General features: G+C 46.9%; 1 protein-coding gene across 1 annotated transcript in view; it reads right to left on the bottom strand.

Moving 5' to 3' along the window:
• Window positions 1–410: 410 nt before the first annotated feature.
• The window catches only part of LOC103799738 (electrogenic sodium bicarbonate cotransporter 1-like), a gene marked incomplete at its 3' end in the record, with an annotated part of 46,921 nt that continues 27,189 nt past the window's right edge, over window positions 411–20,142 (bottom strand). Inside the window, exon 3 of the mRNA XM_009072088.1 lies at window positions 411–550. Within this exon, the coding sequence (XP_009070336.1) occupies window positions 411–550 (140 nt within the window). The remainder of the gene's footprint in view (window positions 551–20,142) is intronic.

Raw genomic sequence — 20,142 nt, 5'->3', positions numbered from 1 at the left:
CTAGGAGAGGAACAGCTTAAATTTCCCGGTTCGTGGTGTGTGATGGGGCCAGGCTCAAAAGCTACTTTGGGGCAATAAAACTGAAGCAGTTTTGTCTCAGGCACCTGCTTCTGGCAACTCTGGCCAAGATAGTGTCACCCTTTGCACAGCACCACTGAGCCCAGAGTTGGCTCCCCACAGGCAAACTATTCCAATCAGTCTCCTAGGTTTTGCTTTAAAGGAATATTTAAACAAACCCCCAGATTCTCTCATTTATAAAAAAAAACTAATTTTACCTATCCAGGCTCCTTCCTGCGGCTTCCCCACACAATCCTGCAGCATAGATCTTACCCAACGGAATGGTAAAACAAGGGATTTCCCACAGGAGTCCTGTTGGCTGCCCTTCGCTTCCAGGGTAAAGGAAAACCAACCCACCTTGCAGTCTCCTTCCACTCCATCTCCTGTCCATCGATGGCCAGAAGCTCATCCAGCTCCGTGAAGAGCTGCGGTGGCGCTGGGCTGTCATCTTCCTCTCCCAGGATGAAGCGGATGCGTTCAGCAGCAGGGGAGACTGCAGAGGTGAAAATACTGCGGTTAACAGCCTGAGAGATGACCAGGGATGTGCTGCTCTTCTCCTTCCCCTGCTCCCCAAGGCCATTCAGCTGTTTCTCCAGGCTGCCTTTGCCATCTGACATCCTCGGAGCTGCGGACGCAGGGGCGTGAGCGAGGGTGCCTCTAGCTCCCTCTCTCCCCTTCCTTGCCTCTCACTGAACTTCTTACAAGTTCAAGCTGGGAGTAAAGTTCAGGAAAACTTGTCTCTTCCTACAGACCTTAACTATGTTACAGCAATTTGCAGCCCCTGTAAAAAAAAGAGCTCAAAACCAATATGCCCTGTGGTGTGCGCCTGAGGACTTGTTGTGCTCTGAGCAGCCCAGGTCCTTCACCCTCTTTTTTATATGACCTAAAACCAGTTTCAGCCAAACCATTTTGGGGCTTGTTGGCACAGCATCCCATGGCTGGCTTTCCCCTCCCTCCCTGCCAGCCACGTTTGGGCTGCCATTGGACTGTAAGGCAGGCTGGAACCTCCCCAGCCCTGCGCTGGAAAGCACAGGAATATTTAACAGTAGGGTAGTCTCATCTATACGTGAAGAATGTGACCCAATGCATTTAGTCAGGCACCAATGCACTGAAAAATAACAACTGGTCCCAGTTGGATAAAACTGCCTGTTTAGGTTAAAAAAAACATATTCAACACACAGTACAAGCAAAGTCCATTTGCATTATGAGCTCAAGAAAAGGGGCAGAAACCCCTTCCTGGTTAAGAACCACATGTGATTCAAAATCCAAACCCAAGAGCATCACTGTCCATATCCCAAAGCCTAAGAGCATCTCCCAACGGCAACCAGCGTACACAGCACCAGGAGTCCCCTTCCTGGGGGGTTTCTTTGGGGTCTACAGCCTTTTTCTGAGTGTATCACCTTAAAACCAAGGTGTGACCATGTGAAATTTGAAGACACATCCTTTCTGCTGGATGTTTATCAGCATTGGAGTTACACACCAGACTATGAACTTTGAACGATTCTGCTCAAAACTCCTTTCTTTTCAAAAGATCAGCTGGCTGCCTCTTGCAAAATAATTCATTACACCAGGTATCCAACCACATTGATTTTTCCTGGGTAAAGAGAGTCTCAATTTACAACAGGAAAAAAGAAACCAGTAAGAAACATAACCTTTCCTCTTGGGTTTTTTTTTTTTGGTCTTAAACCTTCATAGCTTTCTTCCTGAATTACTCAGCAAAAGTTGATGCAAACTCATTTCTTCATCACTTAGGGTGATGATGCTTCTGTAATATAGATTTCTTTTTGACTGCCCTTGGAATTCTCTGGGCACCCAAGTACCTTGCCACACCAGCCTCCCCATCACAAGGCAGAGTTCAACTTCCCACAGACTTCAGGTGAGCTGGAGAGGGACTTCTGAGAGGGCCTGGAGTGACAGGACAAGGGGGAATGGCTTCAAACTGACAGAAGGAAGGGTTAGATTGGATATTGGGAAGAAATCCTTCCCTGTGAGGGTGCTGAGGCACTGGCACAGGTTGCCCAGAGAAGCTGTGGCTCCTCCATCCCTGGGAGTGTTCAGGCCAGGTGGGATGCAGCTTGGAGCAACCTGGACTGGTGGAAGGTGTCCCTGCCCATGGCAGGGGGGGGGATGAGATGGCAGAGTACCTGTAACATGCATGTTCCATCATCCCCTCAGTCTGCACTAATGACTCTCAACATACTTTTATATTCAAACAGAATTCAAGTATCACAGCTAGAAAACAAATAAATGTCCATCCTATTCCTGCAAAAAGCAACATGGAGCACAGCAAGTGGCTGGTGCATGGAAGAGGCTGTAGAGAAGGGACTGCAGAGCTTCTCAAGCTGCTGAAAGTATCCACTGGATCCAATGGGAAAATTCTCCCTTTTGAGTAATTTTGAAGTGGTTTTATTACATGGAAATGCTACCACAGAATCATTAAGGTTGGAAAAGATCTCCAAGATCACCAAATCCAAGCTATAACTGAACATCACCATGCCAACTAGTCCAGAGCACTAAGTACCACGTCCAGTCTTTCCTTAAACACCTCCAGGGACAGTGATTCCACCATCTCCCTGGACAGCCTGTTCCAATACCTAAACACTTTTCTGTTCTTCCTAATGTCCAACTTAAACTTCCCTTAGAGTGGATTAAGACTATGTCCTCTCATCCTGTCTCTTGTTATCTGGGAGAAGAGGCTGACGTCCACCTGGCTACAACCTCCTTTCAGGTAGCAGCCTAATAGTCCATCCATAACATGATCATTACACATTTTGCTCACTAAACTGCAGTGAGAGGAACTAAGAGAAATGCTCCAAACTAACCTGGGTGCTCAATGTCCATCAGCCCTTCTTTCTTCCCTTCTTCCCCTCCTCGTGGCCAATTCCCCATTACCTACATTTAGCACCCCCGAGAAGGTTCACAATGCCATTAAGGCATTTGCTAGGTCACAGGTCCCTGATGGCTGCTTGACCACATGTTCTTTATTGCGATTTTGTGGGTTAATGGGCAGTTTATGGGCTGTTTATGTGCTCTCTTTAGCAAGGAGAACATATTTCCATCTTAATCACTGGGCGAACACTGCGTGCTCAGCACTGGGCTTAGGGACTGGAGAGTCATTAACTCAGGGGGTGACCCCTGCAGCCCTCCCCAGCCTGACCTTTGAGCTTGCCTGCTCCAGCCTTGGCCATCACCTTCGCTTCCACCTCATCCATCCAGTTTGGGAGCTGCTGGAACCAGCACTGTTGACACCAGGAGTGGTTGCTGCTGCTGCTTGGGCTGATTAATATTGTTTCCCTTGCTGTCTCATTCAAAAAAAACAACCTGATGGTCAGCAAAGACATGAAGCAGAGAAAAGGCTAACTCCACAGATTTCAATGGCTGGGATTATATTTTTCCCCTGAATGGGAGGGGAATTAAGTTATTAATTGCAGAGGGTAAAATGTTCCAACTCAACATGGATAGTGCCATCCATGGCACATCCATTGCCCCAATCCTGGCAGTGTTCAAAGCCAGGCTGGATAAAGCCTTGAGCAACCTGCTCTGGTGGGAGGTGTCCTTGACCAAGGCAGGGGGTTGGCTATGGATGATCTCTAAGCTCCATTCCAAACCCCTAACATTCTATGATTCTACGGGTGATGTCTTTCACCTTCCCCTTTCCTGTTCTGTTCAGCCACACACAGTCCATGAGGCAGCTTGTAAAATCCACCCCTTGCAGAGGAGAACAAACACATCAGCAGTTTGTCCTAGTTCAGCTCAGGCCAATTCCGTGCACAATGTATACCCTCAGGTTCCCAAAGGCAAAAATCAATCTCCATCAACACACAGGAATCTCAGGGAGCTCAGAAATAGGGAGAGACACATACTAGCATGACAACCTCAAATCAGGCATGGCTAAACTTCCCAGCCTGACCTCAGCCCTGCACCAGCAATGGCTTTGGTGGGAGCACTCCCTTGCTCCCTGGCACAAGGGCAGAAATGCCAGGGGGCTTCATGGTATTTGACCATATTCTGTTTCAGTGCCAAGGATGGCTGGTGGTCTTCCTCTTGCTTCTCCAGCTTGCTGTTACCAGAGACATTTCTAAAGACCTTTGGGAGCTGCACCTCAGTCAACTTCTACCTCCATCTGAGGCCAAAGGGACCAAGAAGCTCTCCTTACTTCAAAGTGCACTGGCAGCTACAGAAATCCCCGAGAGACCTGGTGCAAACCCCTCCCTGGAGGAAGGGATTACCATCCCCTGTGGTAATATTATGGAGAAAGGCTGTTTGTCAAATGTGTTTTCCAAACAGGCTTATTAAAATAGGAATGACTGTACTCCCATTGTTTTCTGGGGCTGCCCTCACTCAGCCAAAGCTCAGTTCAAACCTATCCACAGCCAGAGCAGTGAAACACCTGTGCAGACACTTGTATCAGATTTAATGTCGCTTCTTTTCCAGCTTACCTGACTTCCCTTCCAAAATTCATCCATTACACAAACCAACTTTAATCGTGTGTTAATGTCAATACAACACCTCACGTGGTTTAACCACTTCCCATTGATCTACACCTTTGATACATACTCCTAACCACACTTGTGTAGACAAGCCCTGGAATATGAGTAGTTTTTAGCAGCAATTCCAGGAACTGTCTATAGTTCCTGATGCATAACAAATCCAAACCCCCACGCTCCAGGCAGCACAGCCAATGAGAGCACCAAGCCAGGAGGTTTTACTCTAATCCCCCTGACCGCAGAGAGATGAGACCCCAGAGCACCAGCTAAAGCCAAGCAGGGAGGTTTTGATCGCCCGTGGTTCTAGCAGCCTCCTCAAATCACACCTCAAACCAGGAGCCACTGAAAACAACCCCCTTGGACACCTTTATGGCATCTGACACACTGGGCCAAGGGATGGTCTTGTTGGAGCACAACACATAGACCCTCCATGCTATTCCCACACCTACACAGGTAAGAATTGCTACTCCCGTTATGGAAGAGAGAACAGTCACATCCAGTAACACCAATTTCTGTAGAACAACCCAGGCAAGGCCTGAATTCCTGATTCCCCAAGTGCTCCATCAAGCAGAGGCATCCCCAGAGCCCACCAAAGAAGTCAACTTCACATGGATTTGCACCCAACACCTGCTTCCCAGAGAGCCTGCACAGGAACACTGCTCTGGGGCTGCAGAGCATCCTGCAGAACCCAGCCCTGGGTCATCTGCTCTCCAGCTAATCACTCTAAGTAAGTGTGAGAATTTCTCCCTTGCTTGTTTTGTTGCTTTGCTCATAACCTATTAGTCTCTGACCCTGTGCTGGCTGTGAGGCAGATTAGACTTGCCCACAGGCAGGACCTGGCAGCCAAGAGGGAACACTCCCCTCACTACCCAGATCCCATCCCAGGCCATTTCTTGCACAACTATGGGGGGCAGAGAATGCTAGTTGAAGCAATTACCCCCCACCCCTTGACTGTGTCCCTTCCCAAGCATAAAGGACAGCACTGCCTGGCTCTGGAATAATCCATTTTTGCTGGACTACTGGACTGCATGATTGTACATGCTCTGCTGTAAGCTCCTCTGCAGCATGTGGCATATATTAAGTCTTTGATCTGCAAAACTCTTCAGCATTAGACAAATGCTTACTAATACCAAGTTCTCTCAAATGCCAGAAGAACAGCAGCACTTATGTAACTATTTGCTGAGCGTTCCCAGTTCCCTTGGTCTTTGGTGCTGCCAAGACCATGTACCAAAAAGTTTTGCCTATAGATATTTCTTTGACACATTCCTTGGAGATAAAGGGAGAGAAAAAGGACCCTTCTCCCAGAAATGTCTCAAATTAACTCACCTACAACAGACAGCTCACACGGACAAGGTGTGATGAATGGACAATCAGTCTGGGAACCTTCTAAACTAACCCAGCATCATCTCATGGATAGCTGGTGATCTTTATCCTAAAAGGCAATGCCTATAGGAGAAGACAGCCTGCTAATTCCAACCACACAGCTCTGATGGAGAGACCACAACATGCTACACCCCAAGGCCAATGCTGAACCTTCTCCAAGGTTGTTCCACCCGAGGGAGACTCTGCCTTCAAAAACTGCCTGTTTATTTCCAGCTGCAGCCAATAACAATAATATCTACATAACCTGCCAGAAGCAGAGGCAGCTGCAGATTCCCAAGGAAATGGGAATGGATAGCCTCCCACAGACACAATTAGCAAGTTAAGCCAGACTGAATATTTTAGATATTAACAATGCGAGGCTCTGCTTGCTCACACCAATGCCAGGCTCCCCTGATTCCAAGGATGAGCAATCAGGAATACATGGATCACAAAATTCCCGGTTGGGTATGCCACAGCTAGATGCTAATCAGCAATGACAAGCTCCCAAACTGCTAGAAAAACAGGGAATTTCTCTCCATTTATTACATTTCTTTAACTTTCTATATCCTCCCAGTGCTACTTTAACTGTATCAAAGGCAGTGATGCCTCTGACACTTTGAAGAACCAACCAGCCCATGGCCTGTGCCAAACCCTACTGCTCATAAACCCTGATATAAACTACATCACAGGCAATTCATTACAAAATATGCATAACAAAGGTATTTCTGGCCTAGCCCTGGAGGTCAGCCATCTCACTTCTGCTTGTGTCAGACTGCTAAGGCAGCACATTTTTAAGGAGCTACTCCCCAGCAGTTGCCAAGAAGACTTTAATAAAGAAAGAGCAGCACCTAGAGAAAGCCTGCCTTTCTTCAGAGCTCTGCAACATTTCCTGCTGTCACACGGATACAGGATGCTGTCTGGCATCACACCTCCCTTGGACCTGAACAACAGTGAAACAGCAGCACAGTGGCTGCCACACAGAACAGCTCAAAAATCCTTCCCCAGTTCTCAGTGCTTTCTTTCTTCTCTGTTTCCCTTTTTAAAGCAGTGTGGCTTTGGCTGTCTCCTGCAGAGATGAGTGCTGCCCACCTCTCTGTGATCCTGCCGGGGTCTGTTCTGGCATCCTAAACATAAGGGCACCCGTGATCACACACAACTCCCCCTGTACCTCCATGAGCACCAACCACACCAGGTGGGCACAAAGCAAGAGAAGCACAAGAGAAAACTCCTGTTCCCCTGGTGAGCAAAAAGAATATACCATTTTATTTCCCCAACACTGCAATGTTGCTCCCCAAAGACAATTTTAAAGTTTCATGTGCTGCAGTCCCTGAGTAAGTGGTGTCATTTCCTTGTATGAGCCACAAGCTCTCCTGCCAAACTGTAACTCAGTTTGTCATTTACCTCCTTTAGGTAACAGGGAGGGTACAGGGACATTTTTAAGGACAGAGCCATAACAACTCTGGGCTCTTTTCCTGAGTTTAAGCTTCCATGCAGTGACAAGAAGAAACTTTCCCCTCTGTGCTTTCCAACGAGCCCTCCGGCTGCAATAGCCAATTTTCTGCCTATTAAGCTCTTCTCACAAGCAGGGTTTCATCACTGTCTATTTGTCCCCTTCAATCAATATCCACAGCAGCTCTGACTCTTTCAGCACTTCTGGAAGCCTCCTTCAGTGTGGGCTCAGCAGGACAGATCCCACCCAGGGAGGGAGGAAGCCACGCCGCAGCCTCCGTGCGTGCCGATCCTTCATCTCGTGCCTCCGGCTGCAGCAGAGCCCACCTCTGCTGCCAGGCAGGGCTTCAAGGAGTACTGAATGTCTCTGGCATCCACACTTCTTGCTTTCAGCTCTTTTCGTTCTGTCCCTTCTGTTGTCAATGTTGCCAAACACCTTATCCACTCCAGGCACGGAGAGAAATGTGTGTGGTTATTCCTTATCACCGTTGGTGATATCAACTGGTGCACGAGAGCAAAACACACACACTGGGGATGTTCTGCAGGTTCTTATTTCTTCCTGATCACCTGGTCTGCTTCAAGCTCCATGTAGGAGAGAAATGCCACAGGGTAAATGTGTATTTTATAGAATCCCACACTGGTTTGGGTTGGAAGGGACTTGAAGCTCATCTCGTTCCACCCCCCGCCATGGGCAGGGACACCTTCCACTAGCCCAGGTTGCTCCAAGCCCTATCCAAACTGGCCTTGGATGCTTCCAGGTACGGAGCAGCCACAACGCCTCTGGGCAATCTGTGCCAGTGCCTCAGCACCCTCACAGGGAAGACTTTCTTCCCAATATCCAATGTAATCCTTGCCCTCTGGCAGCATCAAGCCATTCCCCGTTGTCCTATGCATGTTTCCACACTAAAACCATTATCACAGAATCACACAATTGTAGGATACAGGTTGGAGAGACCTCAAGGATCATCTAGTCCAGCTTTTCACGGCAAAAACACAGACTGAATGAGATGGCACAGAATCCTGTCCAGCTGAACCTTAACAATGTCCAACGTGGGGGAATCTACCAGTTCCTTGGGGAGATTATTCCAATGGCTGATTGTTCTCATTGTGAAAAATCTTCCTGTTGTGTCTAATCAGATTCTCTCCAGGAGTAAGTTGTACACATTGCTCCTCACCTTTTCCATGCGACTCCTTGCAAAAAGGGAGCCTCCATCTACTTTTTAATGTATGAACACAGTATCCTAAATCCACTCAGAGCTCAGAAGCTTCCTCACCTCGACTATCAGCAGGAGGAACGTGACAACCTCCTTTGAGATGCTTTGAAAACAGCTTTTCTTCTTTTCCACCACCTTCTGAAAAGCTTCTTTGAGTGACAAACTGCCCTTTTGGCTTCCAAGTTAACAGCCGCTTATCTAAAAAGCTGCAGAGCCAGCCTGGGAATCCAGACAATGCTCCCATTGACTGGGAGAGCACTGGGATTTGGCCGGACAGGGTGGTTACAAAACCAGTTGATTTCATGTGGGGATGTTGGTTTTCCTCTCATTTCCCTGCTGCTGCCAAGCAAGCTCCATGGAATAGATCCACATCTCCATCTCTGCCCCTTGGGTGCCTGCATTGATTCCGTATTTTAAATCCCAATAAAAGCCTGTCCTCAGCACTTCCCTCCCTTGGCATCCCTGGAGATGTCACGACCATCCTGTCCCCATCAGTTAGTAGAGAGGCAAAGCAAAGCTTTGGGTGGATAAATCACTTCTATGAGGGCATTTTCTTTTTCTCTCTAAGTCAAGACAACTCAGCAAAGGGCTCCTGGAATGGCATTTTGGGAGCAGAAAGACCCTATTGAGATACAAACACAATAACCAGTTTCACTCCTGCCTTTAAAAATTAACCACCATTAACTCTGGGCTCGGCTCAGCTCCAGGCTGCCAGCAGCACACTCCTTCCAACTGCCTTCCCAGAAACTCCTGATTCAACTTGTTCTCAAAAGCCTGGTGACATTTGGGCAGCTCCTGCTCTTCACTGGTTTCCCCTTGCAACAGCAAGTGGAGTTCAAGCTTCTGCCTCCTTTTTACTCTGAGCTTCGGAGACTCACCCCCACCTCCTACACGAGCACTAAACCTCCATGGAACATGATTCTGGTGGAAAAAAACAGTGGATTTGCAGGGGTCTCACCCATGCTGGAAGGTACTTTTACTGCTTTAAGCACATTTCTGCAATTCAATCAACCAAACACGAATATAAAATATTTCCACTTTGGGGAAAGGAACACAACCAGGATCTACACTAGCAAAATTGTGTGCAAGAAAAATAAAAGACCATTATCCAATGGATTTATCCAGGAAAACTAAGCACAGGTTGGCTTTCAGTAAGGGACTGTACTGTAATTAAGACCAATATACTCCAGGAAAAGCTACTGCCAGAACCGAGGGTGGAAGAAAGTGAGTTCAAACAAACCCAACTTGTTTTCTCACTGCAAAAGGAGAAATCAGCTATCTAGAGACACATTTGGAGGCTCCTTATGGAATGCAATGTGAGCCACACAAAGAGATACTTTTACCAGAACAACAAAGAGGCTCAAAAGCAGGAGGGGAGAAGAAATGCACAGAATGAGGAGGCAAAGCCACACTTGACTGCACCTTTAAGGAACATCTGGGCCTGACACAAACCCATGTCAAAACAAAACTACCAAAAATGAAAGATTCCACTAAAAACTGAAGGATAAGTACAAGGAAAATCAATTATTTAGGACCATTAGCAGCAGGAGCCTGAGAAGTGGTAGGTGACCCAGACCACCTCAGAGTGAGAGAGCCAATTAAGGGGATTAAAAACTGTGCAGGAAAGCAAAGCAGCTCCTTTGTGTGAAACTGCAGCATGCAGGTGGGTGGGAAAGCACTTAGCCTTTTCCAAAGGCCAACATGGGTCTCTGGAAGGAGAGAAGGTGGAGGTGAACTCAACAGCAAAGAGTGGCCAAGTCCCTTGTGCTCACACCTTGCTAGACCCTGCCCAGCCACGAGGTTTTAGACAGGTCTGGAATGTTTCATACAGCCTAAACCAAAGAAAACAACCAATCCACGAGATCACCAGAAACTGGTACCCAACAGGATATCACCTATCACAGCAGAGACTCTTTTCTCTGCTTTCCATTTCTTTCTAGACTCCAGGTTTTGCCCTTTGGAGGTTTGCCTTGTGGTTTCCAAAGGTGCACAAGGTTACCATGCCTTTATTTCTCTTCCATGACTAAAACCACATCCAACATGAGCTGCCCCAGCCTGCTGGGCCTTACCCAGGCTGGGGTGGCTGCAGTGAAAAACAAACCCATTAGCAGAGTTCTCGGAACCAAAGCTCAACTTAAGCAGACTTTTTTTCTCACTCTTTTTTTTTTTTTAAGCTCCTAAATGCAACTTTAGCAATTACTGGTTTATGTAACTGCCTGACATTTAATGTCTACAGCAAGGTTTTACAACTAATTTACATGTAGTTCACTAAATGCTTTAGGGTTAATTGGTCTTTTGTCGTGCATTAAGCACCTTGTTAATTATTAGAAGGTTGGGAGGAAAACACAAGTAGGAGGTCAGTTTGGGCATGGCTTGGACCAAAAATAATGGCTGGGGGGATTTTTGCATAAGCATTGACCTTCCTAATGGTCAACCTTCTGTCTAGCCCCAATAAGGCAGGACATGGTCAACAGTGTCTTTCACAGGGTCATGTCGATTTCTTTGCTCTACATCTGAGGATACAACAGGATTTATCTGTTGCATGTGAAGATGAACCATGAGAGAAGAGAGAGAAGATGCAACTCCTTGTGCTTGGCAAGACTAATTTTGTACCCCCTGTGCTTAAAGAAAGCCCCAGGAGATCCAAGTATTCTCTGCTCTGAGCATCCAAAGCAATCAGAATGATTCCATGACAGGGCAAAATAACCAGTGAGCCTCCTCAGGGCTCTTTGCCACCTACACTTCCATCTAACGACAGAGTGCTCTGGACGTGGTATCAAAACTTAGAAACCACCACTAATAACTTAATTGCCAAGCTGGCCCTGCCTTGAGCAGAGGTTTTGGCCCAGCTGGTGGTGCCTTCCAACCTCATTTATTCTATTCCATTAGTGAACTCCCCCGATAGCTGATCTCCACTCCAGCTCTACCATCTGCTGCCCACATGTGAGGGCTCTGCCAGGTTTTCAGAGCAACTTTTAGTAATGAAGAGAGACTGGAAAGCCCATGCTGGGTTTAATGACCTGCTTGGCATTGTGGTCTGGAGGATGAGATCAGAAACCAAAGTAACAACAAACCAACCCTGTATCAGAAGATATTTGCAAACTCTTTGGAGACACCAAGGGCTGCCCCAGCACAAACAAGACCAGACAGAGGAAAACAACAGCAAAACAACTCCAAATATGCACTGCTTCCTTTGTATTCAGGGAATCAACCCCAACCAGCCCAACACAGAGTTAAACTCTACCTCTGTTTGTTAAATCCCTCCTCAAGCACAAAAAAAATGGCCTCAGCATCAAAAGCACTGAGCACCCAGGGGCACAGTTGGCCTTAAGCATTGCTCAAAAGCAAAGAAACAAAATCCCAGAACATATCAGCCAGGTACTAGTAATAATCTTTCTAACAACTTGGGATGGAAAGGGCAAAGCAGAAATGAGCAGTGTTTTCCACACCATGTTTCATCAGAACAGCATTTCCTCCAACATAAATCTCTTTACAAGCACTGATCCCCTTAGAGTTGTTAAATGCCATCTTTATTTCTTTTTAATTAGCCCCACTGCATTTCAAATTGCTTTGTGAAAGTATGGTAGAAACGCAGAAACATGATGTGTTGAAACACAGAACTGTTAAAATACAGGAATTCAACTTGTAAAGTTGGTGGTTTTACTGGTGCTCAAATTTCATTACCCAGAAATAAGGAATGTTTTCTTGTTTTAAAACAAAACAAAAACCCACTTGATTATTAAGGAAGTCATAATATGTGGAAAGTTCCTGCAAATGATTACTTTAACTCAGCGATGGGTGCTGCCACTTTCCTTCTGACCACAGCACCAAGCACAAGCTCTGGACGGGTCTAAGAACTGCAACAGGGAAACATCATCTTTCCTCAGCTTTGATGCCTTCTTGCTCGCAGCACTTCAGCCTCTCATTCCCCCTTTCCCCTTGGGATCAATGTTCTGGGCATGGAACCAGTCTGTTTTGCTGACTCAGCTTAGTTCACAGCTACAAACCAGTTAGATAGCCTTGAAACAAGTTATAACCTTGAAACCAGTTAGACGGCCCTGAAACCAGTTAGGTGGCCATGAAACCAGTTAGATGGCCCTGAAACCACTTAGATAGCCATGAATCTGGGCAATCTGTGCCAGTGCCTCAGAATGGGGAGATTATTCCAAGTGAAACCTTAGGTGGCCCTGAAACCAGTTATAACCTTGAAACCAGTTAGATGGCCCTGAAACCACTTAGATAGCCATGAAACCTGTGAAACCAGTTAGGTGTCCATGAAACTGGTTAGATAGCCATGAAACAAGTTAGGTGGCCCTGAAACCAGTTAGATGGCCCTGAAACCACTTAGACAGCTGTGAAACCTGTGAAACCAGTTAGGTGTCCATAAAACCAGTTAGATGGCCCTGAAACCAGTTATAACCTTGAAACCAGTGAGATGGCCCTGAAATCAGTTAGGTGGCCCTGAAACCAGTTATAACCTTGAAACCAGTTAGATGGCCCTGAAACCAGTTAGATGCCCAGGAAATTTCTTACACTGAGGGTGGTGAAACACTGGCACAGAGGATTGTATCAATCTATTGGTGGTGGCAGCCCCATCCCTGGAAACATCCAAGGTCAGGCTGGATGTGGCTCTGAGCAATGTGGTCTAGCACAAGGTGTCCCTGGCCATGTCAGGGGGTTGGACTAGATGACCTTGATAGGTCCCTTCCAACCCAGATCCCTCTGTGATCTTTATTATGTTCTATGAAACCAGTTAGGTGGGCACAATGGCAAGGGGAAGGTAGAAAGGAGTAGTGGTGCGACAGGAGCATTGTGCAGGACATCTACCTCCAACAGAGACCTGAAGTGGAGGTTAACCTCCCTGTGGAGCAGAGAGACCTTGGGCTGTACTGCCCAGAGTTCCCAAAGCAGCAGCTGGGCTAGGCTGGGTTAATTCTGAGGGCATTCAATGGGCCTGTCCCAGTGCCAAGCACTATGAAACCAGTTAGATGGCTGTGAAGCCAGTTAGGTGGCCACAATGGCAAGGGGAAGGCAGAAACGAGTCGGGGTGCAATGGGAGCGCCGTGCAGGAGATCTGCCTCTGACAGAGAGCTGAAGGGGAGCTGACCTCCCTGAGTTGTGCTGCCCAGAGCTCCCGGCCCAGCAGCTGGGCCAGGCTGGGTTAATGCCAAGGATATTCAGAGGGCCTGTGCTGGTGCCAAGCACGCAGCTCCTGTGACAAGGGTCGCTTTGTCTCACAGCCCCTCCACCTCCCAGCACATGGGAACTCCAGCAATTCCCTTGCTGAGGAGAACAACTAAGCTGAGTAACTTGGAATTACAGGCTTTCAAGGTTAGTTTGCTGCCAGAGCCAAGACATATTTCCAGTGCTTCTCAGGACTGAAAACAACCTCCTACTTTTAATGACTTGCCTTTTATCTTTAATAAGGGATTAGGGGCTATTTTTCCAGCTAATACCTTAAAATCCAGATAATCATAAAAGCAATCAGTAATACCCAATATATGTTAATTACTCATTTTCTTCTCTTCTCTGGCTGCCCTCCTGTCACTCATGGACATTAATTTGTCTATAATAAGGCTGCAAATCAAAATCAACAAAAGGCTTCAGGTCCTCTGGGGAGTCACAGGTTCAGACTTGGGGGATTAACCACAGATTATATCTGCAGTGACGGTGAGGAAAACAACTTCATGGCCAAAGAGGTGCTGAACTATCCCAGCAGCCACTTACCTATGCCTGGACCTGCTCAATTCCCACAGGAGTCAAGCAAAGCACAAGGCTGATGTTAGGGGAGTCAAAGTTGTGCTCTGCCGAATTATTCCCAGTGAAATGTGACTAAAAGAATGGGAAGTTTTCCATGCTAGGATACACTGGTCTTTTCAAAGGGAATTTACAGGAACAGCAGGTGTGGAAGCTTTGCATTCAGGATCTGGTGCTGGAATAATGATGCTGATCAGCACGTTGCTCAGACAGGATAAAGCCTTGAGCAACCTGTTCTGGTGGGAGGTGTTTTTGCCCAGGGCAGGGTGCTGGCACTAGATGATCTCTGAGGTCCATTTCAACCCTTTAACATACTATGACAGTACAACCAGCCCATCTGTCCACACTGCTCTCTGCACAAAACCAAAGAGAAACAGGAAATTCTTACACCTTGTGACACAGAGACACACAGAAACCAGAGATTTGCACCTCTAAACTCAACCACAGAGGTACAACTGTAGGCCCAAGGGAAAACAGAAACCTTCCTCCAGCACAAACCAAGAGGCTGAGCCCTTGGGGCAAAAGAAACCAACCTATAAACCTCACACAGCACAGGCAGTGTAACAAAGAAACCGCTTCACTTCTCCCAACAGCAGCACCTCTGCCATACATCACCAGTCAAACCCTTCTCTTCCACACCCTCACCTGCAGAGAATGGGAAAACCCACTGGACAACATCTGCTCCACCCTGGTGCTGGAAGCAAGGGCTGTCAGTCAGGCACCCAGGGCCCCAGCAAGGCGAACCCTGAACATTCCCAGCAAAGGGAACTGCACCATTTCTCACTCCAATGTTTGCTCTCATACTGGAGACTATATTCCCTGCACCCAGATGGAATTTTCCCTAGAGCAGCTCATGCTTGCTCCCTCTGGTCCCATCACTGTGCACCCTTCTGAGGAGCTTGCACGTCAGAGAGACAACAGGCTCCACTTGCAGCTCTCTAAGAGCACTACAGGCACACAGACAACCAATTCCATCCTAGTTTAGGGACTGCCCTTCTCTGTCCAGCCAAAACCTAATTCCATGTTATTGCTTGGTTCATTACTTTCCTCCTCACATTCCAGCTGCAGGCAGGAAGATCACAATGACATGGGTATCCTACATCCAGAGCAAGTTCCATTCAATCTCTGCTCCTTATGCCCAAGCTGGGGGAAGGAGACACTGAGACAAGTTCCTAACGTGGATCAGGACTTTGCATGCAGGGGGAATTTTAAGCCCTTTTCACTGCATATGACTTCAGGGCAGTCTGGACAAATTTTCACCTGGACACTGTTATTGAGGGATAATAACACACAAGTGGCTATGATGAGAGTAATTTACCCCCCAAATGCTTCCAATAGTAAATATTTGGTGCGACTTGATGGTCCTAAATTTATCCTCAACAGCACTGCAAGTCCCTGAATGCACAGTTTCCCTGCTCATAGAAGAGGAATTCACAGTTTCTTGAATGCCGTGATTATGGAGAATTTCCTGGATGAATTTGATTTGGGTGGTGAGGAAAAAAATGCAGGAGCAAGGACAGATGCCCCTACTTGGAATTACAAACAGCACTTATGTTCTGCCCTCTGTGCAGTCATTTATTCTGCTACCTGAGTTCTGAACAGCTCTGCACTGCCCTGAAACGAGTTTAATCAGCTTGTACCTCAAATCCAAACTCTCACCATCACATTCCCACATGTTTTCACTTTACAGCATCTCTCAGTTTCAGGACTATAGTACTTTAAATCCCAGTTCCCTAGCCAACACGCACATCCCACAGAGGTGATTTCCTGACACCCCAAAACACCTTCCCCCGTAATCTCTGGAGTCACAGTCACGTAACACCAGGAATCATCTGGTTCTCAGTTCTATTAATAGAGCCCCTGCCTGCAGACAGTGCCTGTGGCCTGGGCAGCAGGCACGTAACATCATTCGTGTCTCCTCTGTCTGGAGCGTGTCGTGCCAATCCTGCTCTGGCCTTGGCCAGCACCTGCAGCATCCCAGGAGCCCACACAAGACGTCAGCACCCACCGCTTTCCAAGCGACAATATCCAAGTCTTCCACAGGTGAACAGGCCGCCCAGAGAAGCTGCAGCTGCTCCATCCCTGAAGTGTCCACGACCAGGTTGGATAGGGCTTGGAGCAACCTGGGCTGGTAGAAGGTGTCCCTGCCCATGGCAGTGGGTAGAACAAGATGAGCTTTAAGGTCCTTTCCAACCCAAACCATTCTATGATTCCATGAATAGGGAGCATAAAGTACATATTCGATTCCAAAAACCCAAGCAAACCAAACTGCTTAATCCAAACTAGTAACCTCAGCCCAGACTACGTGAACGTACTAATCTCATTTTTGAAATAGCATTTCTCTAAGGCAGAGGGAATATTACTGTCACTTTACACTCCTAAATTATTCAGCTCATTAAAGAAATCAAACATGAAGCAACAAAACAGGAGAGGTGTTTTATTTCTCCTGAATTCCAAGCTAAAGAGAAGGGGTGAGACAATGAGATCTAAGCAGAACAGCAAGCTCCATTAGCTCATTAGCTCAGATAATGCTTCCCTTGACTCCTAAAGGGATTTCAACTGTGGTAAAACCCCAAACACCAAGTAGCTGCACCAATACAACTAAAGGCAGCATTCCTACTAGATCTTTGCAATGGAATTTCAATTCCCATACACACAGAATTTGACAAAGGTGATCTAAAACGAAGTCCTCTCCATCTCCACGTGGATGCCAAAATGAACACCTGAACGTGGCCAGTAGGGTTTGGACTTTCTAATGCACAAAAACTAGGTGTGTTTCATACATTACTTCAACCATTGACTTCAATTCTTCAGAATGAAGTGTCCATTTTCACAGGTCCAGGAAAAGGACTGTGACCCCAACCAAGAAGTGAAGGAGCAGTCTGGAAGCACGAGGCAGCACTCCATCACCGAATCCTTTAGGCTGGATAAGACTTTTAAGACCTGAAAGCTGCAGTGAGGTTGCAGATGGGAAGGAATTCCCTGAGAATGTGTAACCCACGAGCCAAGGCACACATGGATCCAGCTCAGCCATGCTGGACTGTGGAATTTAAACTGGTTTATTTGTGTATGCAAACACACACACTGAGAAGGGATTTGGTTTAAAGCCTATGGAACTTTGCAAACAAGACAGGAATACTATGTTGAGAAATACAAGTGATTTTCAGGGAAATTAAATTCCTCAACTCCTCCTGCCTCCTAGTTCCAAGTATTTCTTGAAAGCCTAAGTGAAACTGAAGTGCTGCATGGAGAGATTCATATCCTCCTTCCCCAACCCTCTACCACAGAGGCATCCTTGCCAGGGATGCAGCTAGGAGCAACATGAGCACATGCCACTGGAATCCCCTTTCCAGGAGCCTCAGACCCTGCTCCGTCACTTATGGTGAGGAAGTTCTGAACAAGGAGAATGAACTTGTCTGTGGGCTTTATTTATTTCAGAGTGAGCAACTCCATCACCTGGAAAAGCAAGTCCAGAAGAACTAGACAGGGACTGTTTGCTATGTGCTTCCAGTAAATGCATTGAAGAAAACAAGATGGAGAAAAAGAGGTTGAATTTCCAGGTGTTTCTCAGCTTTGTGACAGTGGAGAAGCCACAAAGCAAAGCTCTTTCAGGTCCCTGATCCCTCAACCCCAACCCATGTTCTTCTGCTTGATACTGAGATGAAGACAAACCTCTGCCAACAGCATCACGTTGCAGTTGGGAACAGTTCAGCTCACTGGTCTAGATAAAAAGAAAGCTTTTCTTCAAAACAGGTTTGTTTTTTATCCCCCAAAGAGACAGGAAATTGTGAGCAATAAGCCTCAAGGATTTCTCTTCCAAGATCTGAAAGCTGTCCTCCAGTGGAGATTCCCGTTTTAAGCACATGCTTTGCATAACTGAAAAAAAAATACATGACCTTGATAGGAAGCAAAATGTTTCATGCAAAACATTTACTCTGTATAAAATCTGTCTGTTCTTCCAAAGCGAAGGACACCAAACCCACACTCCCAGGGAAAATGTCACACCAGATTTAATTGGAGGAGGATGTTTCTGCAACAAGTTCAGCACTGACCTTATGTTTCTGAAGCCATGGGCTTGCAAGAAAAGAGCATCTTCCCTTCTGCACCACATGTTGCCTTGGCTTGGAGAGCTTTTCCAGCACCAGAAGGATGTTCTTCATGGATGGCACCACTTCTACACCAAGGGCATCTGATGGTGCACCAAATATTGCCTAATGCCATGACACACCTCTACAAAGGGCTCAAACTCTCTTAGAATTTGTACCCAGGGCCTCTGCTCTTACAACCTGAGGTAGCAGGGTCCAAATCATAGAATCAGGGAGTGTTTTGGGTTGGAAGGGACCTTAAAGATCATCTAGCCCACCCCCTGCCATGGGCAGGGACACTTCCCACTAGCCCAGGCTGCTCCAAGCCTCATCCAACCTGGCCTGGAACACTCCCAGGGATGGAGCAGCCACAGCTGCTCTGGGCAACCTGTGCCAGAGCCTCAGCACCCTCACAGGGAAGAATTCCTCCCTGATATCCCATGCAAACCTGCTCTGTCAGTGTGAAGCCACAATCAATCCCTGCCAGAAAGGATCACGGACAGCAGCAGCCCCTGCACACACACCATGTCCATATGAAAGCTGACCAGGCAGAAAGCCTTTCCATTTCCCACAGGCACAGAGTTCAAACACTTCCCAAAACCCCACAGCGTCGCCATTGCTTCCAGACAGCTCAGACAAGTACAGGCAGCAATTACAGCTCCCAGTAAATTCCATGTGCCTGACCCACGCAGACCCACGGCCAAAAGGGCGGAAAATTCCAGCAGATAGGCAGAGGCAAGACCTGTGACTGCACAGAGGCTTAAACAGTCACCACTTCCAAAGCTCTTCCCTGGAGACCCTTTTTCCAGGTGAAACCTCAGAAGAAATTCAAATCCTTATTTCCAAAACAGTCAAAAAGGAGATGAACTACCCAAGCCTCCAAACTTCAGAGTAACCTCCATACCGGACTTCTGTATTTTAAGAGAAGGGGTGAAAAGAAGTACAAACACCTTTCCTGGTCAGGCTCAGCCTCACAATCCCAAAGCTGTTGTAAAATAGTCATTCCCAAGGGGCTGAAAATAAAAAGCCACTCTCAGCATGTGGAAGTACCACACTGCATTCCACCTCCTCTTCCCTCCCAGCCAGAAATCTTCCCTGTAGCTCCTAACATCTGCATATTAATATTACTTCATCTTTTGATGGTTCTCTCAATCCATAAAGGCTTCCAAAGCAGCCACATTCCCCTCTGACAACAGGAATTAACAGGTTCTTTCCCAGAGCATCACACCTCCCATTTCTTTGCCCTGCTCATGCCTGTCCCAAATTCCTTGGCAAAAAATTGTCTACAAACAGAGAAGCTTTGATCCATAGGGGTTTTTAGGCATTAAAAGTGTTCAATAACCCCTGCAGAGGGATGAAGGAAATGTCCTGGTATTTTTCCATGTTTAGAAAAACACATAATTATGTTAACAAACAACAAAAGTATGAGATTAGTCACAGCACTGCAGCGAAGAGAGTCAAGTCACCAACCTTGGATTAGCTGGGCATGTAACACAGGCAAACTAAATATTCTCCCAACCCCAAAATAACATTCATTTGCACTTGAGGGTTATCTACAGTCTTCCAAATCATTTGGAATTAGCCACAGAGAGAGAATTAAGTTGCCTCAAGAAAGGTCTTCTAGCACAAAACTGCAGGTTTGTAGAACCTAGGGAATGGATCCACCAGACAGTTTTTGACTGCAAACAGACTATCTCCTCCTCTCCAGAAGGGCAAAGTAAAACCCCTCAG

Source organism: Acanthisitta chloris, unplaced genomic scaffold (genome assembly GCF_000695815.1).
Source record: "Acanthisitta chloris isolate BGI_N310 unplaced genomic scaffold, ASM69581v1 scaffold3633, whole genome shotgun sequence".
NCBI classification, from domain to species: domain Eukaryota; kingdom Metazoa; phylum Chordata; class Aves; order Passeriformes; family Acanthisittidae; genus Acanthisitta; species Acanthisitta chloris.
This window is presented reverse-complemented; position numbering and strand designations above follow the sequence as displayed.